Source organism: Brachycentrus maculatus, unplaced genomic scaffold (assembly GCF_059751285.1).
Source record: "Brachycentrus maculatus isolate JH-2025_06_01 unplaced genomic scaffold, ASM5975128v1 h1tg000285l, whole genome shotgun sequence".
Taxonomy (NCBI): domain Eukaryota; kingdom Metazoa; phylum Arthropoda; class Insecta; order Trichoptera; family Brachycentridae; genus Brachycentrus; species Brachycentrus maculatus.
Genome location: NW_028281036.1, coordinates 866,514 through 893,034, shown reverse-complemented (window position 1 = coordinate 893,034; position 26,521 = coordinate 866,514). Strand labels below are relative to the sequence as shown.

At 38.6% G+C, this 26,521-nt stretch overlaps 1 protein-coding gene across 1 annotated transcript in view; it reads right to left on the bottom strand.

Annotated features, from left to right (window-relative positions):
* Positions 1 to 5,721: 5,721 nt before the first annotated feature.
* Kdm2 (Lysine demethylase 2) overlaps positions 5,722 to 26,521 on the bottom strand; it is a 37,930-nt gene continuing 17,130 nt past the window's right edge. Inside the window, exons 7-19 of the mRNA XM_088267165.1 lie at positions 26,300 to 26,449; positions 25,140 to 25,358; positions 23,990 to 24,149; positions 22,981 to 23,140; positions 21,754 to 21,877; positions 17,468 to 17,716; positions 16,307 to 16,421; positions 14,584 to 14,771; positions 13,824 to 13,994; positions 12,731 to 12,867; positions 10,686 to 10,949; positions 9,596 to 9,778; positions 5,722 to 7,082 (exon numbers count right to left, since the gene is read on the bottom strand). Of these exons, the coding sequence (XP_088123291.1) occupies positions 6,962 to 7,082; positions 9,596 to 9,778; positions 10,686 to 10,949; positions 12,731 to 12,867; positions 13,824 to 13,994; positions 14,584 to 14,771; positions 16,307 to 16,421; positions 17,468 to 17,716; positions 21,754 to 21,877; positions 22,981 to 23,140; positions 23,990 to 24,149; positions 25,140 to 25,358; positions 26,300 to 26,449 (2,241 nt within the window). The 3' untranslated portion in view covers positions 5,722 to 6,961. The remainder of the gene's footprint in view (positions 7,083 to 9,595; positions 9,779 to 10,685; positions 10,950 to 12,730; positions 12,868 to 13,823; positions 13,995 to 14,583; positions 14,772 to 16,306; positions 16,422 to 17,467; positions 17,717 to 21,753; positions 21,878 to 22,980; positions 23,141 to 23,989; positions 24,150 to 25,139; positions 25,359 to 26,299; positions 26,450 to 26,521) is intronic.

Here is a 26,521-nt window from a genome sequence, read left to right as displayed (position 1 = left end):
TGAACATGTGGAACGAATGAGTGAGGAAAGAACGGTAAAACAAGTTTATGGGGCGAATGTAATTGGAAAGAGGAGCAGAGGAAGACCGAGAAAAACTTGGCACGATCAGGTATGCCAAATACTTGAAAGCGGTCAGGTTAGGAGTCTAAACAATCGGCGGGTGTATATGAGGAGATGCATGAACGTGGAAGAGGCGAGGAATGTTTGCAAAGACAGAGTGGTGTGGCGTTCTATTCTTTCTGCCTACCCCTGCGGAGAAGCGGCGTGATGGTTAGTTACTTAGTTATCAACTGACCGTTATCTACAAATATAAACAGACAAAAAAATATATAAAATAAATTACGCCTAGTTTTCAGGCGTATAAGACGCTATCTACATCGAATTTTCAAAATGAACTGTACTCCTAAAACGCTTACGACTTAATTTTGACAAAGCACAAAGTTTTAAAACGATTTAACACATTATTTTATCGTGTTTTTAATGTATAATACTAGTTTAGAATTTCAGATAAAACCGTTAATTAATAAAAAATAAAAATACGTTGAAAAAATCTTCTAAACTCTCTCCTGTAAAGTAACAGATTTGCAGATAGAGTACTTTACAAAGGCGCCGTCGATATGTATTTCAATTGGGAGAAACATGGACAGAATTCATTTTGTGATGAAATGCTGCGAGATGGCGCATGTCATTGTGGAATTGAGTAAAATACACCATTTCTGTTCCTATAACGTCCGAATGGCATCTATTGTAATATTTCTAAAAGTGTAATTACGCCTAAATCAAGAACAAAAAAAATAATTGTTATTTTTCTTGTAAGACTGCATTAAAAACGTTAGTTTATCCATAGTACCACCCTACCAACCGTCAATACCCTTTGCGGCACCCCTAACTTGTTTATAGAGATCATTGCATGCGTCTCCCAAATACCTATTACTGCGTTTTGGTGAAAATTTGATCTTTAACGACCGGAAATAGACTAGCGGTTTACATCAAATATACCCATCATCAATATAGAGGGATCTATATAGCCACATGTCAATTTCAAACATTTATGGTTTCAAACCAAAAAAAGACTTTAATAAAACCTTTTAAATAATGCAAATGACAAAGATTTTGACCATTGCTATCGTACTATCAAAGTGTTTGTCCACTCATTGCGATATAATTGATGTTTTCATATTCTTCTGAATATTTGTTCCCAAAGGTGTAAATTTTCCATATACAGTAACGAAACTCAAACGTTTTGGGTAAAAAGCTAGTCCATACATCGCTCACTCCTTTCAAGAACGTCATAAATCAAAAATTGTAAATTTTCAGTTGTGCATGTTTTTGGAATGCCCAGAAAATGTACTATATCCCAGCAAAAGCGGCATATTTTTAACTTAATATTTACCCACTACAGGGCAGAAAGTGTTATTTTTACATTTTGAAGAAAAAGTATTGTTTTTTTTTTTTTTTTAAATATACTAAACATTTTTCAAATGGAGAAAAAACCTTCAGGTTTCACCTAAAAAGATCTGTTGCACAGTAAAAAGTTCAATAAGTGGCTTGATATTTATTTTTAATATATTGCATTTTATTTTTAAACTTTAAAAACGTTCTCCTGAAAAATCAAATTTTTTGATTTATGACGTTCTTGAAAGGAGTGAGCGACATGTCGCGTCGTATTCATTCATTCGAACCCTTATCCGCACCCCGATGGTGCATAGGGCACTGCATCATATAAACGCAGTGTTATCTTGACCGCTAACACACGGAGGAAAGGTGATCAGCCCTTCTCTTCAGGTACCAGTCCAGGGTAATATTGAATATATATTGGAGTGAAAAAATCACCCCCCCTCAGGGAATCGTGTCGTATTACTTGTATACAAATAAGACCGAAGATAAACATAGTTCAACGACGCGCCTATATACCTATTGTTATTTTGACAGTCAATACGCAGTGCTGTAATACCACACTCGATAATGTAGGTATTTTAAAAAAAAGAAAAAAAAATACAACTTAATCTTAGTTGAAAAATTAAAAAATATATAATTATATACAACAAGACGAAGCATTAACGTGAGAAAGGATTTTTTAAAATCTCAAACGCAAAAATTAAAATATGACTTTACGATATGTAGATAGGTATTAAGGACTATAAAAATGATTAAAATCATAGTTGGGTTGTGGTCCCGTGGTTAGGGTCAGAGTTTCCCGGTTCGAACCCACTCTACCACAATTTGATACCTGTTTCTAATAATGAGCCGCTTAGGCTCACAGAAATAGTATGAAATTGGAGTATTTTTGTAAATAATAAAAAACACAAATATTTAACCATCATATTTTTTTAAAATTAAATAAAAAATATAGTATATCTATATATTTTTAAAAGGCACTTATCAATTGGTGTAAATTTTTAATTAAAAAATTAATGAAAAAAACAAGTATAAATTATACTGTCTCTTGATATTTAATTTACTTGGGTAAAACTCAGGCTGAGCAAAAATCGTTTTGTATACGGAAGATCTGGGGAAAAAATATATAATCCAGAGTGATCAAGGTCACTCGTAATGATCACTGTTAAGTATACATTTTTTCCAGGTGATCACTCAAATAAAACATTAATCACCCGTAACTGGCCTGGCTATTTACATTTTTTTTTATATAATAAAATAACAACTAGGTAATTTTTTCCACATAAATTTTATTTGACCAGCAACTGGGTTTCGTCGTAACCGACATCATCAGACTGGTGATGTCTGATGATGTCGGTTACGACGAAACCCGGTTGCTGGTCAAATAAAATTCATGTGGAAAAAATTACATAGTTAATATATTATTAGATTAAAACCAATATTTTTAGCTTTTCCACTTTATTCAATATTTGATGATTTGATGATTTGAATGATTTTCCATTTTATGCAATAATAATAATAATAATAAATTTGGATAACTTATATAGCGCCATTTTCGTAAAAAAATTCCTCAAGGGCGCTTCACGGTGAATGAATTGGGGAAAATATTATGGTAGAAATGATTTAGCAAACAAATGTGTTTTTAGTCTTTTTCTAAAGATCACCTCACTCTCACTATTTCTAACCATTGGTGGAAGAGCATTCCACGCCGTCGGTCCTGCAACAGCAAAGGCACGCTCGCCAAATTTAGTGCGTTGGTTGCGAGCTGGTAAGATAACTTTGCCCATTGCAGATGTTGTAGCCGATCGAAGCGTGAGACGTCTATCAACCAATTCATCTGGAATACACAGCTCCTTAAGATACTCTGGAGCCATATTGTAATAAAGTGGAAAAGCTAAAAATATTGGTTTCAATCTAATAATATATTAAAAATGCAATTCCATCACGAAGTGTCAGTGGATAATATAAATCTATTAATTACATAGTTGTTATTTTATTATATAAAATGCAGTTCCACCAAGAAATGTCAGTACAAACTTTTTTTTTGTTTTAGAGAATATGTATCGTATGTACTTATCTACTTATTTTATAATATCGATTATAATACAAACGAAAAGTTCAACAAATTCGAAATCGAATCGTTATAATTGAAAAAAATATTTAAAAAAATCGAGAAAAATTCTATGATGACTCTCAAGAGATTAGATATGATAGCATTTAAAAATAATAATAGAATACAAATAAAAAAAAAAAATTTAATTTTGGCACTTGGATCGTTTCTCACGTCAATGTTTCGTGATGTTGCAATGAGGAAATGAGGTACATTGCGGATTCATCTCGTTTAAATGCTTGTTTTCCTACAGATATATATATGTATACTGCGATAGTATTCAATAAAGGTCACACCAAACGCTTAAAATCAAATATGACACATTCACATGTTAAATAAATTCACGCACAGTTAACCTTACGAATATTTTAACTCAAATTTAAGGCCCTACTTGAAAATGAAACCTCAGGAGTGTGTACACTTATATACAAAATGTGCCTAACTCCATCACCAATAAATAGCTCTACAATCTATAATTAAAATGTAACTTTCTTATAAAATCACTATAAATATTTTACTATAACTTAATTATAATGTCTACCGAAGAGGCGGTTAGCTTCGAAACCCGTAGACATTATAATTAAGTTATAATAAAATATTTACAGTGATTTTGAAACAAACTTTTATTTTAATTATAAAATGGAAAATCACAAAGTTAGTGCTTCAAACATAAATTATATGCTACAAAATTATTTAGAACTTTTTAAAAATTGGATATAAATAAATACGTTAAAAATGATAAAATTGATATTATTTTTAATTCAAGTTTTACTTATTAAATATCACTATTTCTTAAAATCTATTATGGCACGTGTTTCGATGCACACTGCACCATTTTAAAAATTATGAGAAATGCATTGAAACACAACAGATTTTAAGAAAAAGCGGTGTTTACCAAGTAAAACCAGTATCATATCAAACCCTTACCCGCACCCCAATGGTGCATAGGGCACTGCATCATATAAATGCTATAAATGATATAAATCTTGATCGTTAACACATGAAGGAAAGGTGATCAGCCTTCCGCTTCAGGTACCAGTCCAGGGTAATATTGAATAAATATTTAAGTGAAAAAAATCACCTATAATTATTTGATTATATCCCCTGGGAATCGAACCCCGGGCCTCCAGAACGGTAGCCGAGCGTGCTGACCATTACGCTACGGAGACGGATAGGAAGTAAAACCAAGTAAATTAAAAATGGATTATACGAAGCACAAAGCAAAATAATTCAAATGACATGTTATTGACTGAAAATATTAAATTATTTTTGATGGAGTTGGCGAGTTTTTAAAATACACACATATACTAAACGCGTTTGATATTGGATCAATAAGTAAAAATATTATATATATTTTATTGCACACATATACACAGGATATTGACCCTTTTTTAACAAAATGATCCTTATTTGACTGTAGTCAACCATTACCCGGGTCTGGTATCAGTAAAATCAGTAAAAGTAGGGCCTTATTTATAGTACTTTTGATTAAAAATTTCAAAATAAGTGGCGGCGAAAAATTTGCCAAAAATCATATCGCCCAATTATTTACTTGAATAAATGCGACAAAAATTATACCTAATAATAATGATAAATATATATATATCTAGAATATAAAGCGGTTTAGTATAATACTATTTTTCAATCTGCGCAATACACACCTCACATTCATAAATAAAAATATTTGTCAAAATAATGTCTGTTGAAAGTGCTTCATTAGTTTCATATTGAATAATTGAATTAACTGAAAAATTAATGTAAGAATTTTTTTTTTCTATCCCATGTAATAATAATAAAACCCTTATCCGCACCCCAATGGTGCATAGGGCACTGCGTCATATAAACGCAGTGTTATCTTGATCGTTTACACATGAAGGAAAGGTGATCAGCCCTCCGCTTTAGGTACCAGTCCAGGGTAGTATTGAATAAATATGACAGTGAAAAAATCACTTATTATATTTATTTTACCCCCCTTGGGAATCGAACCCGGGACCTCCAGAACGGTAGCCGAGCGTGCTGACCATTACACTACGGAGGCGGACAAAACCTATCTATCTATCCCATGTGTTTTGGTAATTTTTCCCCGCACAATCCTTCCGCGTACCGATTGAATTGTTGAATTTTCAACTCACAAGTTGAATGTAGCAATCAATTTGTTTACTACATTCAACTCGTGAGTCAGTAATTCAAATAAATACAATGATTTATTTGAATTTTTGTTGAGATATTTAAATTGCTGTTCGTAAGGATCGGTGCGCGGAAGATTGGAGCGTCCTCTTACCTCCTCACAGATGATATAAACTACATTGACTTTTCCCATAAATTATTCTTATTCAATCTTTTCAATTCACAAACTATACAGTAGACTAAAAATTAAATTGAGAACAAAAATTATTTAAAAAAAAGCGATATACAGTATGATGCATTTTATGTACATCTCTGATAGAAACCTACACACTTCACAGTTATATTCATAGATTTGTGAGTAATAGAAACATCACCAAGGGTCGGGGAGTTATAGAGAGGGGCAATACTGAAGCGTTGAGAATGAGAGAGAAAAAAATATGCGCCGGAAAGAGAGTTCACACGGTCACAAGGAAAAGAATACTAAAGGGTACAAAGTGTGTTGTGTCTAGTAGACAATCAAAGGAACATCACAAGGAAAAGGATAGGATACTAAAGGGTACAAGGTGTGTTGTAGTATCTAGTAGACACATTGCACCGGAAAGAGAGTTCACACGGTCACAAGGAAAAGATTACTAAAAGACACAAGGTGTGTTGTATCTAGTAGACAATCAAAGGAACATCACAAGGAAGAGAATACTAAAGGGTAGAAGGTGTATTGTGTCTAGTAGACACATTGCACCAGAGAGAGAGTTCACACGGTCACAAGGAAAGGAATACCAAACAAAGGGCACAAAATGTGTTGTGTCTAGTAGACACATTGCTCCGGAAAGAGTTCACACAATCATAGAGAAGAAGAGAAGAGAAAACCCCTTATACGCACCCAATGGTGCATAGGGCACTGCGTCATATAAACGCAAAAATCTTGATCGTTTACACACAAAGGAAAGGTGATCAGCTCTCCGCTTCAGGTACCAGCCCGGGGTAATATTGAATAAATATTAGAGATAAAAAAATCACTTGTATTTATTTGACCCCCCCTGGGAATCGAACCCGGGACCTCCAGAACGGTAGCCGAGCGTGCTGACCATTACACTACGGAGGCGGACAAATCATAAGGGAAGGGATAATACTAAAGGGCACACGACTATGATTAACATCCCGCGCAATTCTCTTTATCACACAAGTAAATAAAAAATATAAAATTAATCTGCTTTACATTAATTACATTACAACCTATAGTATTGTACGCGGGTTTCACGTACTGATGAAGCCCAAGAGGCTCGTGGTAACGTAGTCTTCGTCTCGTCGGGTCTGCAGACGCGGTGCTCATTTTGTTTTTCTCCGGTCGACGAGTTTCACGTCCTTGACGTGCAGGTTGTGCTTGGACTTGGCCGCGAACTTGATCACGGCCTGCGTGGACACGAGCGGCACGTGCCTGAGATCCAACCTGTAATGAACATTGGAGCGATGCGTAATTTTAAATGCGCTTTTAACCTTTTCCACTCTGACCATTTTTTCTCATAACTGATCAGCTACTCTGATCAAAAAAATGCGACGTTTTTCTACCATTAAAATAAATATCTTGGTTCCCTAATTTTGGGACACTCTGTCTGGCAATTCGTATGACCATGTGAAGTATTTTTTGGTATAATATACTTGGGTGATAGAGAAATCAGTGATTAAAGTTATAGCTGCGCCGGGCCAGACATTGTGGCCCACGGAGCTGCCTACTAGAATCATACGGGCCAGAATGTCTGGCCTACAGAGTGGTAAGAGTTAATGAGTGATGCAGTATAGGAAAAATAACCCATAATTTGATTACAGTAGGAGTCTACTACTTTGAATATATTTTTTCAAATAAAACTTTTTTATAGAAATACAACGTCCAATTTGATTTGTAAGGCATTCAATTTGAATTGTTTAACATCCAATTGGATATGAGACGTCTAACTAATTTGGTTGGTAAAACATTTAATTTGATTTGTAAGGTGTCATTTCATTTGTAAGGTGTCATTTGAATTGTAAGGGTCATTTGATTTGTAAGGTGTCATTTGATTTGTAAGGTGTCATTTCATTTGTAAGGTGTCATTTGATTTGTAAGGTGACATTTCATTTGTAAGGTGTCATTTGAATTGTAAGGGTCATTTGATTTGTAAGGTGTCATTTGATTTGTAAGGTATCATTTGATTTGTAAGGTGCCATTTGATTTGTAAGGTGTCATTTGGTGTGTACAGTGTCCTTGATATGTAAAACGTCTCATTTGATTTGTTAACCTTCCCCTCCCGGTGATATGTATTTACTACAACTTAAAAGTGAGAATATCAATATAAAATATTGCAGATACGGGCTCAGAATTTTTGTATTCTTCTGCAATACAATTAAGTGTTACATAAAAGTATTATAATATAAAGCTATTAATTTACAGCGACGGAAATAAATAAATTGTAAGGGGATAGAACCACCAATACACAAACGTTTCTCAGTGTATGCGTGTGTTGCATTTACGTACACGCGCACGCGGCTTCATACTGTTTCCAACGATCTCATTTTAGTTGCGCACAAGTAGTCGTTCAGGGTGGTCGTGCTGCTACGCTAGCTATGGCAGCTACTTGTGATGTATTTTTTTTCTATTTTTTAGATTCTTACCAGAGCTAACATTACAAAATTGATACCTCAACTATGGTCAATTTCATTTTTCCCATTTTTAAATCACATTTTCATATATGGTGTACAAAATATATATCACCGGTGCACGCGGAAGTCTTAAGCACCGTAACAGAAAGGTCAGACATCCAATTTGATTGCCGGCTTATTTATTGTAACTGCAGACAGTTGGTAGAATTCCATTTTGAATTGTTGGGTGATATATCCAAAATTAAACGCGGTTCTTGGATTGAATTCTACTTTATTTACATTTATCGCTCACTCCTTTCAACAACGTCATATATCAAAAATCGTCAATATTTAGTTGTGCATGTTTTCGGAATGCCCAGAAAATGTACTATATCCCAGCACAAGCGGCATATTTTTAACTTAATATTTACCCACTACAGTGCAGGAAGTGCTGTTTTTGCATTTTGAAGAAAAGGTATTGTTTAATATTTTTTTTAAATAAATTAAATATTTTTCAAATGGAGAAAAAACATTCAGGTTTACCTAAAAAGATCTATTGCACAGTAAAAAGTTATAAGTGGCTTGATATTTATTTTTAATACATTTCATCATATCTTTAAACTTTAAAAACCATCTCCTGAAAAAACAAGTTTTTTTATATTTGACGGTGTTGAAAGGAGCGAGCGATATATGATAATATGTGACGCGTTTCCTCTTATTAAGACATCATCAAACTCTGACCAAAGTCAGTGTTTGATAATGTCTTAATAAGAGAAAACGCATCACATATTATCATATATCGTAGTCATACAGGAGAAAGTGACCAAGTGCATTTCATACAAAAACGTGATCATTGACTATTTGATATCTTACTTACATGCTTACTTATAACCCTTTATCCGCACCCAATGATGCATAGGGCACTGCATTAAATTGACACAGTGTTATCTTGATCATTACTTACATGAAGGCAAGGTGATCACTCTTGCGCTTATTTTGTTTGATATCTTACTAGCTTAATATTTAGCCCTGAAAAAAATCCCAAACGATTTTAAACTTGGAAGTATAATATATTGACTTGTTAAAAATGACTAACTGCATTGATATTTATTTTCTTGCCAAGCAAAAGTGACTTAAATGGCCCTCCTGAACATTTTACATTTTGTTAGTGAGTCACTTTCTCCTGTACGATTACGATATATGTAAATAAAAGTAGCATTCAATCCAAGAACCGTGTTCAATTTTGGATGGATATAATACCCAACAATTGATTAGTGGCGTCCAACTTGGAGTGAATAACCGGGGTATATTTGGGGGTAATTAATGTTTGGGGTGTGCGGGTCTCACCGGACGATCTTCTCGCAGGCGGCGAGGTGGTCCAGCGCGGCCTCGGTGAGCAGGCGGCAGCCCGCGAGGCTGAGGCGCTCCAGGTCGCGGGCGGCGCCCAGCTGCGCGATGCCCGCGTCTGTCACGCGCGCGCACGACGACAGGTCCAGCTCCACCAGCGCCGGCAGCGCCTGCGTCACGTACCTGACACAACAAGCACTCACACTCACATTCACGTCGTATTTCAGGGAAATAACAGTTTATTTTGACTCTTCTCATGAGACTTCTTGTTCTTCTTCTTTTTCTAGATCCTAAGGATCTGTTTGTGCCTGCGCTTGTAGCTCTTGGGATGTTGACTACCAGCTGTCTTAGTCTATGCAGAATGACACGGCATGCAGTTACCTCATGGAGACGTTGGCGACGTCGGTGCCGGCCAGCTTGAGCAGCGTGAGGTGGCGCCGTACATTGTCTATGCAGAATGACGCGGCATGCAGTTACCTCATGGAGACGTTGGTGCCGTCCAGCTTGAGCAGCGCGAGGTGGCGCCGTACTGCAGTGAGGTAATGCAGCTAGTTACCTCATGGAGACGTCGGTGACGTCGGTGCCGGCCAGCTTGAGCAGCGTGAGGTGGCGCCGTACATTGTCTATGCTGAATGACGCGGCATGCAGTTACCTCATGGAGACGTTGGTGCCGTCCAGCTTGAGCAGCGCGAGGTGGCGCCGTACTGCAGTGAGGTAATGCAGCTAGTTACCTCATGGAGACGTCGGTGACGTCCGTGCCGGCCAGCTTGAGCAGCGTGAGGTGGCGCCGTACTGCAGTGAGGTAATTAATGCAGCTAGTTACCTCATGGAGACGTCGGTGACGTCGGTGCCGGCCAGCTTGAGCAGCGTGAGGTGGCGCCGTACATTGTCTATGCAGAATGACGCGGCATGCAGTTACCTCATGGAGACGTTGGTGCCGTCCAGCTGGAGCAGCGCGAGGTGGCGCCGTACTGCAGTGAGGTAATGCAGCTAGTTACCTCATGGAGACGTCGGTGACGTCCGTGCCGGCCAGCTTGAGCAGCGTGAGGTGGCGCCGTACTGCAGTGAGGTAATTAATGCAGCTAGTTACCTCATGGAGACGTCGGTGACGTCGGTGCCGGCCAGCTTGAGCAGCGTGAGATGGCGCAGGCGCGACTGCGCGGAGGAGAGGCCCGGGCGGGAGTCCTGCGGGGGCGCCAGCAGCTCGCGCAGGCCGGCGTCGCCCAGCGCGGGGCAGAAGGACAGGTCCAGCGCGCGCAGCGGCGGGCACAGGCACGTGCGCAGCCCCACGGCCGCCGCGCCCGGGCTGCCCGCCAGCGACAGCGAGCGCAGCGCCGGCAGCCGGCTGATCAGCCTGGGGAGGAGGGTCGTCCGTCATAAAGTCGTCACGAGTACAAAAGGGAGATGTCTCAAGTAAGGTGACCTCTTTAATATTCTCAATATTATTAATATTTAAAGCTTTTTACTTATTTATTTTTTTACATTATCCGCCTCTGTAGTGTGATGGTCAGCACGCTCGGCTACCGTTCTGGAGGTCCCGGGTTCGATTCCCAGAGGGGTCAAATAAATACAAGTGATTTTTTTCACTATAATATTTATTCAATATTACCCCGGACTGGTTGGTACCTGAAGTGGCGGGCAGATCACCTTCCTTCGTGTGTAAACGATCAAGATAAAACACTGCGTTTATATGCCGCAGTGCCCTATGCACCATTGGGTGCGGATAAGGGTTTTATTTATTTTTTTTACATAAATGTTAATAATATAAGTATATTATATACTCACCGAGATTTTTATATCTACCGGTTTCGAGACATACCCGTCTCTTCGTCAGGACAATCACTACTACAGCATGCAAACTATACTACCCTTCACTACCATAGCACTACTTACACACTTAAAACTACACAAAATGTAACTACACATGGGATTTTGAGTCGATCCAAAGACCAACATGCACTATGATAGTGAAGGGTAGTTTGTATGCTGTGGTAGTGATTGTCCTGACGAAGAGACAGGTACGTCTCGAAACCGGTAGACATAAAAATCTCGGTGAGTGGTTTTATACAAATATTATTAACATTTTTGTAAAAAAATAAATAAGTAACCTCTTTAAGATGGGGACTGACCGAAGTCATTTGGTCGTAACGTAGCACATTACGATGCGAGCATTCCTAAAGTCATTACAGCGTTCTGAGTGCTTGCTCCATCCGAAGTCAGATGCTCGCCGCAAATGTTATGTTACGACGACGAAATGTGGAAGTCAGTCCCCACCTTTACACATGTTGACTTAAATACGAGCCCGTGGTTGTATACAAGCAACATTTTCTATAAATAAACGTCTTTGCTCTGTTTCATGTCTGCTGTGCTGGTCGGTGTTGTGGAGGCGTCTGTGTACTGGCCAACGTCGGGCCAAAATCGGATCTAGCTGACTAACTGAACTGACTAACTACTAATCCCTTTCACTGCCTACACCGGGGTACTTCTAGAAAATTTGGTGGTGGATTTACAATCTTGAGTTTATTTTGATTGGCAGCGACAGGAATATTGAAAGCTTTTAAATGTAAATTCACAGTAAAATCGGGATATGATTTTGTTTCACATTTTCAAAAAATTTCGCAACTTAGTTCAACAGAAAAAAAAATGCTTTGCAAGAGAAGGTCTGTCAGGAAGCCTAGATGCTTCTATATCAGATCTGAAAATGGATGGGGTGAGACAGCTTTCTCTTGTAAACCAATTTTCTGTTTTTGTTTTGAGAGCAAAGTTGTGAAAAATAGAAAATGTGACAAAATTGTATCCCGATTTTACTGTGAATTTACATTTAAAAGCTTTCAATATCCCTGTCACTGCTAATCTAAATAAATACAAGTTTGTAAAACCACCACCAAATTTTATAGAAATGTCCCAGTATTTTCAATAAAAGGGTTAAAAAAAAAAGTAAAAGTTAGTTAGTTCAGTTTGTCAGCTAGATCCGATTCCGACCCGACGTTGGCCGGTAAACAGACGCCTCCGCAACTCTGACTGGCACAGCAGACAGACACGGAACGGTGCAAAGACAAAAAGGAGCAACCCCAACTCACGACCTAAACAAACATCATCATTTAGAAATAACAAAGAAGAAGAAGCAAGTGTTACCATGTGAGCTGTCTCCGAGACAGGTTGCTCCACTCGAGGTCCAGCGACTGGGGCTGCCGGCGGGCGATGCCGGCCAGGTGGGCGGCCGTCAGGCGGCACTGCACGAAGCACATGTTGCGCCACAGCACCGGCTCCACCTGCAACATTCCTCAGATGTGAGGGATCTATCTTTTATGCACTGAAAAATGCCTCATTATTAAATGCAGTAAATAAAACCTTGGACTATGTGATCTTGCCTTCATATAATAAACAATCGTATTAGCATCGCTCCATGCGCCATTGTGCGTGGATAAGGGCCAGTGAGTAGTGCGGCTGTCCAAACTCAAAACACAGTAAGGGACATTTTTTTGTAGTACTTTTTTTTTGCATTTTTGGACTAAGTAGAATCTACTTAGTCCAAAAATGCAAAAAAAAACGTACTACAAAAAAATATCCCTTACTATGTTTTGAGTTTGGACAGCCGAGTAGCAATATTTCACTCAAACAATGCTTAAACTATTTTTTTTTAATTGTTATATTTTTACGTAAAAATGTCAATCACTGATGCGGCACTGCTTATCCCAAAAGAATTTAGCAGTACAGAAATGGTTTTTTTTTTATTTGATTTAATTTAATTTTATATACAACTTAATACAATTTCTATACATTTCTACTTGATACAATCGTAAGATGGAGACTGACCGGAGCATTTTGTCGTAACATAACGTTGTAACATCGCTCGCGGCGAGCATCAGCGAGCATCCGAAACTATGGATGGAGTGCTCGGCTCGCTGTACTGACTGCCTGAATGCTCACATCGTAACGTGTAACGTTACGACAAAATGCTCCGGTCAGTCTCCACCTTTATAATTTTAATTGCGCTGAGCCCCTCCAAAAAAAGAGACTGAGCTCTTGTGCTTGGAGAGGGAAGATCCTTTTGGGATAAGCAGAATCGCATCAGCGAGTGACGTTTTTATGAAAAAATATTAAAATATCAAAAAAAAAAGTTTGGCTTTGTTTAAGTAAAAAAATATTACTACTCCTGACCCTTATCCACGCACAGTGGTGCATAGGGCAAAGCGTCAAAAAAATGTGAAATGTGCAAATTACTCACGGTGTACTGGGCCCAGGTCTTGCAGACCAGGGCGCAGGTGGCCAGCTCCGAGGGGGACAGGAAGCGGAACACGGAGATGACGCAGGTGCGCTCCAGGCAGAGGGCCCCCGACCCGCCCGTGGCCAGGGGGGGCTGCGCCGGCCGCACGGGGTACATCGGCTTCTTGAGGACCTGCCCGACGTTGCAAATATGTCAAACAATCAATTATTTGTGAAAATAAACTTTTTAATTTTTGTGTAATACGAGTATATCCAAAATTAAACAGGTTATTGGATTGAATTCTACTTTTATTTTCATACTATATATATATGATAATATGTGACGTGTTTCATCTTATTAAGACATTATCAAACACTCCAACGTGTTTCGTCTTATTAAGACATTACACACCACAAAAAAAGTGTTTGATAATGTCTTAATAAGCCGAAACGCGTCACATATTATCATATATATGTAAATAAAAGTAGAATTCAATCCAATAACCTTGTTTAACCCTGTGAACACGCAAAAAATAAAGGTTGATTTGACAAATGCAAATTTTCCATAAACTAGTCTATAAAATTCCTTTTTTGTGTTGCCATGTACTATCGTTGATTTACGCGTCCTAAGGGTTAATTTTGGACCGAAAAATTTCAAATGGAATTCTACCAACTGTCTGCAGTTACAATAGATATGACTGGAATTGACTCCTTTCTAGGTTTACAATGACTGGATTTGACTCCTTTCTAGGTTCACGACAACCGGGAAAGTCTGCCGTTACCTTTGTGGAGTTGGAGCAGAGCTGCTGCGCGAGCTGCGTCCTGTGCGCCAGCTTCCTGGGCGGGTCCCCGTCGCCGCCGGCCCCTGGCGGGGTCAGCAGGTCCCCCTCCTCGCTGCGGCGCCGCTTGGGCTCCGTCGGGGAGGCCCCGTTCTCCGTCTTGATCCCCTCCTCGGGCTCCTGCTTTATGTCTGCAAGTTGGGACATTGTTAAATCAACCAATGGAAACTGCGCAGATGCGGCTGATGTAACGTTTTGACTGATATAACTTTAATGACTGATGTAACTTTTATGACTGATGTAACTTTTATGACTGATGTAACGTTTTTACTGCTGTAACTTTTATTATGACTGATGTAACATTTTTACTGATGTAACTTTCATGAGTGATGTAACGTTTTTACTGATGTCACTTTTATCACAGATGTAACGTTTTGACAAATAAATGAAAGTGATTTTTTTACACTCTAATATTTATTTAATATTACCCTGGTTCCTGAAGCGCAGGAGTGATCACCTTGCCTTCATGTAAGTAACGATCAAGATAGCACTGCGTCAATACAACGCAGTGCCCTATGCACCATTGGGTGCAGATGAGGGTTAGAAGGAAGAAGAACGTCCGGAAGAACACCCAGACCAATTGAAAATAAATCTTTCTTGAATTTATTTAACACTTGGCGGGAATCGAACCCGCAACGTCAGTTTCCGAGACGAGTGAAACCCAACTACGCCACGGCACCTGTGACGTTGCCTGATGTAACTTTCTGACTGATGTAATGTTTTGACTGATGTATGTAATGGTCTGACTGACGTAATGGTCTGACTGACGTTATGGTCTGACTGACGTAATGGTCTGACTGACGTAATGGTCTAAATCATGTAATGGTCTAAATGACGTTATGGTCTAAATGACGTAATGGTCTGACTGACGTAATGATCTGACTGACGTAATGGTCTAAATCATGTAATGGTCTAAATGACGTTATGGTCTAAATGACGTTATGGTCTAAATGACGTAATGGTCTGACTGACGTAATGATCTGACTGACGTAATGGTCTGATTGACGTTATGGTCTGGCTGATGTAATGTTCTGACTGACGTAATGGTCTGAATGACGTAATGGACTGATTGACGTAATGGTCTGACTGACGTAATGGTCTGACTGACGTAATGGTCTGACTGACGTAATGGTCTGACTGACGTAATGTTCTGACTGACGTAATGGTCTGATTGACGTAATGGTCTGACTGATGTAAAGGTCTGACTGATGTAAGGGTCTGAATGATGTAATGGTCTGACTGACGTAATGGTCTGACTGACGCAATGGTATGATTGACGCAATGGTATGATTGACGTAATGGTCTGACCGATGTAATAGTCTGATTGATGTAGTGGTCTGACTGATGTAATGGTCCGACCGATGTAATGGTTCGACTGATGTAGTGGTTCGACTGATGTAATGGTTCGACTGATGTAATGGTTTGACTGATGTAAAGTTTTGACTGATGTAATGGTCTGACTGATGTAATGGTCTGACTGATGTAACGGTTTGACTGATGTAATGGTCTGACTGATGTAATGGTCTGACTGACGTTAAGGTTTGACTGACGTAATGGTTTGACCGATATAATAACGGTTGACTGATGTAATGGTTTGACTGACGTAATGGTTTGACTGACGTAAAGGTTTGACTGATGTAATGGTTTGACTGATGTAATGACTCACCTCTCAGGGATACGTCGGTGCTGTGGGTCCTCTGCGGCTGTATGGAGCTGGCGTCCGATGACACGGACATCCGGCGGAGGTCTGAGGATTTCTGGCGTGCTCGAAAGTGCCGTGGCTAAACAACGGAAAAGAAAAATGAAAACAATTTAGTAAAAACTATTTCAAACATTTAAACGGAATGATAAATAATTCTGGAATCATTTTGTCCTGCATTCTGGTACATAGTATGTTTGAGTGGAAATGCCAAGAAATGATACACTATTTGCGTAATCCCTTTACCAGTTGTCATAAGTTTTGGGGATAGGTTTATCTACAAACAAAAAACATCAATTCGTTTAAAGAATTTACATTTTTTTATACCACTTTTGTCTGGTAATATTTCGTGCAGATGCAAAATAATGGCATCCCACTTCGGCTGTCCAAATTCAAAACACAGTAAGGGACATTTTTTTTGTAGTATGCTTTTTTTACATTTTTGGACTAAGTAGATTCTAGATAGTCCAAAAATGCAACAAAAAAAAACGCACTACAAAAAAAATGTCCCTTACTCTGGTTTAAGTTTGGACAGCCGACTTGCCCCATCGTTTTTTTGTGCAAAAAAAAATTAGCCCCTGGAAAAAAAACAATCTACGGATAGTTATTAAAAAAATTAAGAAAGATTCTATGCAGTGGTTTGTCATGTGGAGCGGATGAATGAGAGAGAATGATTAACCTTTCCAGGAGTACAATAATTGATGCCTGACTTTCTCTGGGGAGTTGATGCTTTTTACATGATTTCTTTTTCACGAAATATATTTATTATAAAGATAGAAATAATTTACTGTAGAACGGGGCTACTTGAACTTTGATGTGTTGAACTTGAGCCCAGTACAAAAAAAAATTTAATCTGTATTTGGTCTACAATAATGGACGTATCGTGACAATAAGTGTCATTTGTCAGGGAAACAATGAATCATGTCGTTACGTTCATTATTGTAGACCAAATAGAGATCTAAATATTTTTTGTACTGGGCTCAAGTAACACATTAAAGTTCAAGAAGCCCCGTTCTACGGTGCAGAATAACCCCTAATGGGAGATAATCCAAATTTGTGAACAAGTTTTTGGACCTAGAGTATGTATAATTGTGCAGAGAAAGCACACTATAATGTGGTGTGGTGTACCTTGTAGTCGTGATTGAGGCCGAGGTTGGTGCACTGCGGGCACTCCCAGGAGTTGGGCAGGTCCTCGCTGGGCGCGCTGCCGCCGGGCCCCGTGCAGGCGGGGTGCGCGATGCTGTAGCACACGGCGCACTCCATGAGCGCCGAGGGGCCCGCGCGGCCCCCGTTGCCCTTGGCCTGCGGAGCCACCGGCGCCTGCAGCCACCCGTCCAGGTGGCACACCGCGCACGACGCCGTCACCGGCAGCATCGGCTACCAAACAACGACAGCCATCGTCAATTGGGACTTTTGCAAAGTGAGCGATAAAACAGTCCCCGTCAAGATAATAATTATCTTCAAATCCTTATCCGCACCCCAATCGTTCATAGGGCACTGCATCATATAAACGCAGTATTATCTTGATCGGTAACAAATGAAGGAAAGGTAGCTCTATCTGTTCAGTCGATTGATGCTTAAGGACAAGAAGGGTATTTTTACGTGTCATTTCAAAGTCAGAAAAGAAGGAATTATTTAAATGTTTTTACATTAATATTATGTATATACCAATCTCTTTGTTAAGGTCTAAACTATATGTACATAATTATCAAATCCCGTCGCCAGCGGTCCGCAGGCTTAAAAAACACCCGTCCCAAATGTGTTTATTGTTAACACATGAAGGAAAGGTGATCAGCCCTCCGCTTCAGGTACCAGTCCAGGGTAATATTGATTGATTGGACATTGAGCTTTGAGCTCCTCACGCCTACACAGTGCATGTGTGCAAGAGTGAGATGCGAATATAGTGTCGCGGTTCCCGCATACTCTTCACGCACTGTTTACATATCGCTCACTCCTTTCAAGAACGTCATAAATCAAAAATCGTCAATTTTGAGTTGTGCATGTTTTCGTAATGCCCAGAAAATGTACTTTATCCCAGCAAAAGAGGCATATTTTCAACTTAATATTTACCCGCTACAGGGCAGAAAGTGTTGTTTTTGCATTTTGAAGAAAAATATTATTAAAAAAAAATTTTTAAATATACTAAATATTTTTTGAATGTACAAAAAACCTTCAGGTTTTACCTTAAAAGATCTGTTGCATATGAAAAAGTTTAATAAGTGGCTTGATATTTATTTTTAACATATTGTATTATATTTTTAAATTTAAAAAACGTTCTCCTGAAAAATCAAGTTTTTTGATTTATGACGTTCTTGAAAGGAGTGAGCGATATATAATACCTCGGATGTACCCGATAAATTGTGATTATTATTTTTTTTTTTTAAATCAATGCATAAATATGATATGGAGGAATACCTAAAATCTAAGCCTTGTATTTACTATATTTGTACTATTACAAGTTATTAGAAGCAATGTGTACTAGGTACACAAAACCGGGAAGGGAAGGTTAACGTAGATATTGGTACATAATATTCATATCTTCTTCTTTTTCTTCTTCTAACCCTTATCCGCACCCCAATGGTGCATAGGGCACTGCATCGTATAGAAGCAGTGTTATCTCGCTCGTTAAATACACGAAGGAAAGGTGATCAGCCTTCCGCTTCAGCTACCAGTCCAGGGTAATATTAACCGTTTTAGTGCTAAGCAATTTTGGCAAAAATAAATGAAAATTGCTATACACATATTGATTAATTTAGAGGAAAAAATAATGGTGTCAAATAAAACACTCTAACTTAGACAAATATCAATCAATTTTATTAATTATTTTTGCATTATAAAGATAAAATGTTTATTGTTTATTAATGTTTATTAAACATAAAGTGATATCAATATTATTGTATTTTATTTCATTTAGAAAATAAAAAAAAATAAAAAAAATAGCTCAACAATTATGTTTTGCCGCACAAATAGCGTGTAGGCCTTTCCTACAGCGTACGCAAATAAGGCGGGATCGCTTTATCCCACTCCCTCTGTTGCTACACACCTCGCACTGGCGTAAGTTACGTCCCGGTAATTTTTCCAGCGCAAATTTTTTCTTTGATGAAGATGGTTGTGTTGACACGCTATTTTTATGATTCATCCACTCCTTTTCGAGATCCTCAATAATTTTCGATGTGAATTGGAGCCGGGTCATTTTTTTTCGGTAGTGTTGGAAACATACAAAATATAAGAGTTGAGTACCATTCTTCCAAAAATGTTGAATACTACTTTTTTCCAATATTTTAGGGTTCTTCGCTCGTCCAAATACACGTACAACATTTTGTCAGATTCGTCCACACCTCCCATGTATTTGTTGTAGTCATCAATCATGCTTGGTTTCACTTTTTCGTTTTCAAATTTCCCTTTCTTTTTCTTGATCGTCACACTATTAGTATCTGCATTGGATGAAATCAATATGACTGGCTTTGGTTTGGACTTTTTGTCTCTGAATGAACACATCAAAACATTTTCATGTGCTAGGTTTTTGGCTTCTCCTACGATTGCTTTCTTAGCTTCTGGAGGAATCTCTTTTCTGTTACGTCTTATTGTTCCAGTTATATATGTATTTTGTTCCAAAAGGGCTTTGGCTAATCGTAAGCTTGTGTAAAAATTATCTGTAAACAAATTATAACCTTTGTTCAGGTAATTTCCAATTGAAAGCAATTTTTGCACTACCGTAAATCCAAGACCATATTTTTCTACCGAATCTCTGTCATCTGTATTTTTAGCTCCTTTGTAGCAGAAAAAACCCAAGCAATATTTGGAAACCGAGTCGCACAGCATCCAAAATTTGATTCCCCATTTATGGTGTTTTTTGTTTGGAATATATTGTTTTATCGAAGAATGGCAGTGAGTACCAACTAACGACTCGTCGATGGATAGTTGTTGATTTGGTACATAATGCTGATGAAATACGGTATTTGCATGTTTGACAAGCACATCAAACCTGCCACATGGGTCATAATTCGGATGGCCTGGTTCAAATAATAATCTGTTATCAACCAAGTGAAAAAACTTCAAAATCAGTTGGAACCTATCCCTTGAAAACATTGTCCCAAACCATGGTATGTGTCGGGAATTTTTTATCCAATAACTACTAATTGTTGGCCTTCTCGCTATTCCCATTTCAAGTATGACAGCAAGAAAGGCTTTCATTTCGTATATTGTTGTCGGCGTCCACTTTTTTGCTCGAGAATTATCCGATACAGTGTGCGAGGCCAAAAACTGTGCAGCATATCGATTTGTTTCCCTTACGATGGTTTCGAGCAGTGATATGGTAAAGAATATGTTGAAATAGGTTATGGGTGTGCCATCGGGAGGAGGCGCCCGCCTAGGTCCAGGAGTCTCGAAAAAATCATTTGTTGATTTAGAAAACACTTTTGTCGGAGGAATTTTGGCAAAAGTTGGTGTTTCTTCTGTTTCTGTAGATGAAGAGGAGGTAGAAGACTCACTTTCAATCCTCAATCTTTTTCTTCGATGCGTTATAATACTGCTATCATCACTATTTGTATCTGTCGTTTCACTCCCCGTAGAATCACTAGGAATCGAATCAACGTTCGAAATAATAGCACGTGACATGGTTATTTTTTTAAAATAATACAAAAAAACGATAAAAGTTATTTTTAAATGTATAAGAATGCACTCTCATCACAAATTACGCGCGAGGTTAGCGTACGTGCACTCCCGCGGAGCACCGAAAACACACTGAAACTCGCAGCGCTTTTGCGCTGCGCCGCAATTTTCAATACAAACGATCGCAGCGCTTTTGCGCCGCGTAGCATTCTAACGGTTAAACAAATACTAGACTTAAAAATCACTTAATATTTATTTTGATCCCATTGGGAATCGAACCCGGGACCTCCAACATGGTGGCCAAGCGCACTAACCACTACACTATGGAGGCGGACAGATTATTTACAATGCAATATTAACGTGGTAATATTTTTCTTTGTAAATTGGGTGTAAATAATATGTAAAGTGGGTGTATAATAATAAAATAAACAATGTGTTGCTTTGTAATTAAAGTTTATAATTAAAGTTTATTCTTAATTTATCTTTATAATATTTTTTCTATCTATCTATCTGATTCTGACAGTTCAGAATATTATATTTTTTCTATCGGAATTCTTTTGTTTTATTCTGTGCGACGCATGCGACATCTGGTGGTAGAACTGTTTTATGTAGGTACTATTTGTAAGTACTTAATAAAATGTATAGGTAGGTACCTAGGTATTTTATTACATATGTACTTAATGTTTTTTGGTTTTGTTCAGCTATGTATTTTTTTTTTATATTATAAATACATTTATTTACATCTAAAACTTGTGATCTTCTTAGAATTTTAACTTATCAATATTCATATAAAAACATCATACCTGCAGGCACTGTCGCATGTTGCAAGTCTGCTTGGCCCGCCCGGGCCCGCCGAACTTGACCATGTCCTGGCAGAAGACGCACTCCCCGCAGTCGGTGCGCTGGCAGGCTTCACACTTCTTGCACCTGTCGCAAATATTCACACAATATTAACCTTTTCGGCACTGAGTATTTTCTTCTTATACGTATGGTATAATTGCTGAAACTAGCTAAGTTTTGAAAATAGGTGCCCGAGTTGAATACTGGGTATAAAGTGGTATGACTTGGTCAGGAATGACAATGTGAAGAAGAACTCAACAGCCCCTCATAGTGGAAGTCCTGAAGAGGAGAAGGTGGACATGGTTGGGACATGTCCTTAGAATGCCACCTGAGAGCATCAACCCCTCATGTCTCTTGATGTGACTAAAATCTAGCTAGGGCCTATCAGCTGTCCAAACTCAAAACACAGTAAGGGACATTTTTTTGTGGTAGGTTTTTTTTGCATTTCTGGAGTAGATTCTACTTAGTCCAAAAATGCAAAAAAAAATGTCCCTTACTGTGTTTTGAGTTTGGACAGCCGCTATGCAACACCGCTTATCATATCTCTACTTGGCTAGTTTTATAGCCTACTTTTCCGCCTGCGTAGTGTAATGGTCAGCACGCCCGGCTAACGTTCTGGAGGTCCCGGGTTCAATTCCCAGGAGGAAGGGGGCTAAATAAATATAAGTGATTTTTTCACTATAATACTTATTCAATATTACCCTGGGCTGGTACCTGAAGCAGAGGGCTGATCACCTTTCATTCATGTGTTAGCGATCAAGATAACACTGCGTTTATATTGTGCAGTGCCTTATGCACCATCAGGTGCAGACAAGGGTTTGAAGTTTGAAGAAGAATACAATATGTTCCATTTGCAACAGCGAAAGGGGTATTTCATACGCAAAATTAAAATTATAAGCAAACATATCGCTCACTCCTTTCAAGAATGTCATAAATCAAAATACTTGATTTTTCAGGAGAACGTTTTTAAAGTTTAAAAATATAATATAATGTATTAAAAAAATGCAAAAAATGCAAAAACAACACTTTCTGCCCTGTAGCGGGTAAATATTAAGTTTAAAATATGTCTCTTTTGCTGGGATATAGAACATTTTCTGGGCATTCCGAAAACATGCACAACTGAAAATTGACGATTTTTTTATTTATGACGTTCTTGAAAGGAGTGAGCGATATCAGACACGGGTCATTACCTAGTCCTTCTGCGTCTCGGGGGCCCTGTTTTCTCCACCCTCTCGGTGGCCAGGTTGGGCGGCGTGTTGTGCTTCTTGTAGGACCCCCGCGGGCCCCGGGAGCCACCGGAGCCCTTGCCCAGAGAGGCGCGTTTGCGCTCGTTCAGCACGTCTTCGGGGCCTGGAAATTATAAACGATTACTCATTGACACCCACCCGATGCAGTGATGATGAGACACCTCAAGATGGCCATCACCTGTTGATGCTGTGCCCCTTTTCCAGCTTTCAAAAACAGAAACTTCTTTTGGACTTTCTATTATTATTATTTGGAGATGTGGATTAAATGATAAATGAGGTTAAAATACATCATATTTTTTTTAAGTTAGAAGAAATTAAAATCCATTTAATGATCTATAAACCTTGTACATAATACTCAAGGTAAATAGTAAATACAATTACCGTCTTAGAAAAGAAAAATTAAAAAACCCACCCAGTGCGTGGTCTGGCTGACAGATGGTTTAGGGAGGAATACTAATTTGCCAGGGAGGAATGCTAATTTGCCAGGAAGGATTACTAATTTGACAGGAAGGAATACTAATTTGCCAGGCAGGAATACTAATTTGCCAGGGAGGAATACAAAATTGCCAGGGAGGAATACTAATTTGCCAGGAAGGAATACAAAATTGCTAGGGAGAAATACTAATTTGCCAGGAAGGAATACTAATTTGCCAGGAAGGAATACAAAATTGCTAGGGAGAAATACTAATTTGCCAGGAAGGAATACTAATTTGCCAGGAAGGAATACAAAATTGCTAGGGAGAAATACTAATTTGCCAGGAAGGAATACTAATTTGCCAGGAAGGAATACAAAATTGCTAGGGAGAAATACTAATTTGCCAGGAAGGAATACTAATTTGCCAGGAAGGAATACAAAATTGCTAGGGAGAAATACTAATTTACCAGGGTGGAATACAAATTTGCTAGGGAGGAATACCTCGGAAGGTTGTCTTAAGTTACTGATAGTCCTTACTCTGCAGCACGGCGTGGCCGGTGATGGCGAGCTCGCGCGAGTCGTGACGGTGCTTCTCCACGAGGGTCCGCACGTCCCGGATGAGGGCGATGGGGTCCCCCAACAGCTCCGGGACGCTCTTCCTGTTGGCGGGCAGCTGGTGGAGGTACATCACGATGGCCTGGAAGAAGAAATTTAACTAATTTATTAAAATTAAACACTTGAATATACCACTTTAATGAGTTTTATTTGTACATACGACTAGTTTCGAAAACGATAGATGTTTTCAAAACTAATTAACATTCAATTAATATTTTTCACATCATAAAAGTATAGAAAGGGAAGATGTATATGAATACATTGTAGCACACAGGCATGATGAAAGAAAAATTTTTTTTTAAGAGGAATAACAAATAATTATTAGCACATAAATTAATATAAAACATCACAAATATTTATCTACTTTAAAGACCTTTATTGGAAAGGATTTCGTACAATGCTGTCAATTTAGAAAAGAGCTTTTATTTATACTTTTTTTTACAATTTTTTAATTCAAAAATATATAACATTTTTCAAATTTATTTCAAATGCTTTTATCAAATTAGACATTTCGCTCACTCCTTTCAAGAACGTCATAAATCAAAAAAATTGATTTTTCAGGAGAAAGTTTTTAAAGTTTAAAAATATAATATAATGTATTAAAAATAAATATCAAGCCTCTTATTAAACTTTTTATTGTGCTACAGATCTTTATAAGTAAAACCTGATGGTTTTTTCTCCATTTTAAAAATATTTAGTATTTTTAAAAAAATAATTAAACAATACCTTTTCTTCAAAATGCAAAAACAACACTTTCTGCCCTGTAGCGGGTAAGTATTAAGTTAAAAATATGCCTCTTTTGCTGGGATATAGTACATTTTCTGGGCATTCCGAAAACATGCACAACTGAAAATTGTCAATTTTTTATTTATCACGTTCTTGAAAGGAGTGAGCGATTTGACTCTTTTTGAAAATAACCATTTGCTTTGAAACCGGTTGGCAAGTGATTTTACAGCATTTTTCAAAGCGATTTTAAACCAAAGCTATTTATAAAATATAAACTATACTCTTTACATTACTACGGGCACTATGACGCGTAATTTTTGCCGAACGGCAGAAACAATCCCCCCACCTTGAGGCCGTGCAGCTCCTGCTGCGTGAGGTGCACGTGCGCCGGCTTGGCGTCGCCCTCGGCGGGCGCGGGCGGCGGGGGCGCCGGGGGCCCCTCTCCGTCGGGCCCCTCCCCGCCCGCCGGCAGCAGGTGGCTGCGCCCCAGCAGGATGCTCACGTAGCGCTCCAGCACGTACCACAGCATCTCCGTGAAGAACGGGTAGCGGAACTTCTGCGGGACCTGGAGAGGGAGAGGAATGAGTTGGGGCTGATCGTCCTGTCATGAGGGACTAGAGAAAAGAAGGATTGGCACTTGTTTCTAATATCGAGTTTAAATCTAAGAACCATCTTGTAACTGAACACTTACTAAACTGATCAGTTGCAAACCCTTTCTTATATTTGTGTCGCCTACTTTCAAAATCTGCCAGATCCATGAAGCCGATTTTCCAAAAAATGCATAGTTCTCCGGGTGACATTTATGTTTAACCGGATCCACGCAGCTCAAATAACCGTATGTGTTTTCACAAAACATGCCCCATACGCGGCTGACATAAGCGTATGTGTTTTTACTATGCTCCAAGTTTCGAACCTCAGTTCAACTTGGAGGGATTTTTTCATGGTGTGGAACTTTGGATAAAATAATATGTCAAATCCTTGGCCTTAAGACATCTGTTGAAATATCTGACTAATAATTTGTAACATTAATAATAAAAATAATAAAACCCTTATCCGCACCCCAATGATGCATAGGGCACTGCTTCATATTAACACAGTGTTATCTTGATCGTTTACACACGAAGGAAAGGTAATCAGCCCTCCGCTTCAGGTACCAGTCCAAGGTAATATTGAATAAATATTACAGTGAAAAAATCACTTATATTTATTTGACCCCCCTGGGAATCGAACCCGGGACCTACAGAACGGTAGCCGAGCGTGCTGACCATTATACTACAGAGGCGGACAACATTACAAGGATAAATAAAACATTACAAAACATTGTAACATTACAAGGATAAATAAAAGAACAGATCCCTGATTTTTCTTGAGGTCGATAATTAGTCCGCACCATATTCATGCCCTATATCTGTCTCACTCTCGACGCTACGCATCTAATTTCATATAAGTACGACGCGCAGGGTCTTTCCCTAAACCCTGATGAAACAAACTGGTGCATGCACTTACCTTGGTGCTGTCTTCAACTTGCGCAATCTTCAGTTGCTTCTCGATGCCAAACTGATGCAGGAAGTTGCCCCCGAAGACCAGAGAATCACTCGGAGTGTACACGGCGTGAATCCAACCGGTCGGGATGAAGAATGTGTTGGCGGCATACAGCTGAAATTCACCAAACAATATTTAAAATACAGATTGTTAACTATTTTTTTTATTTTTTGTTTTTTAAAGAAT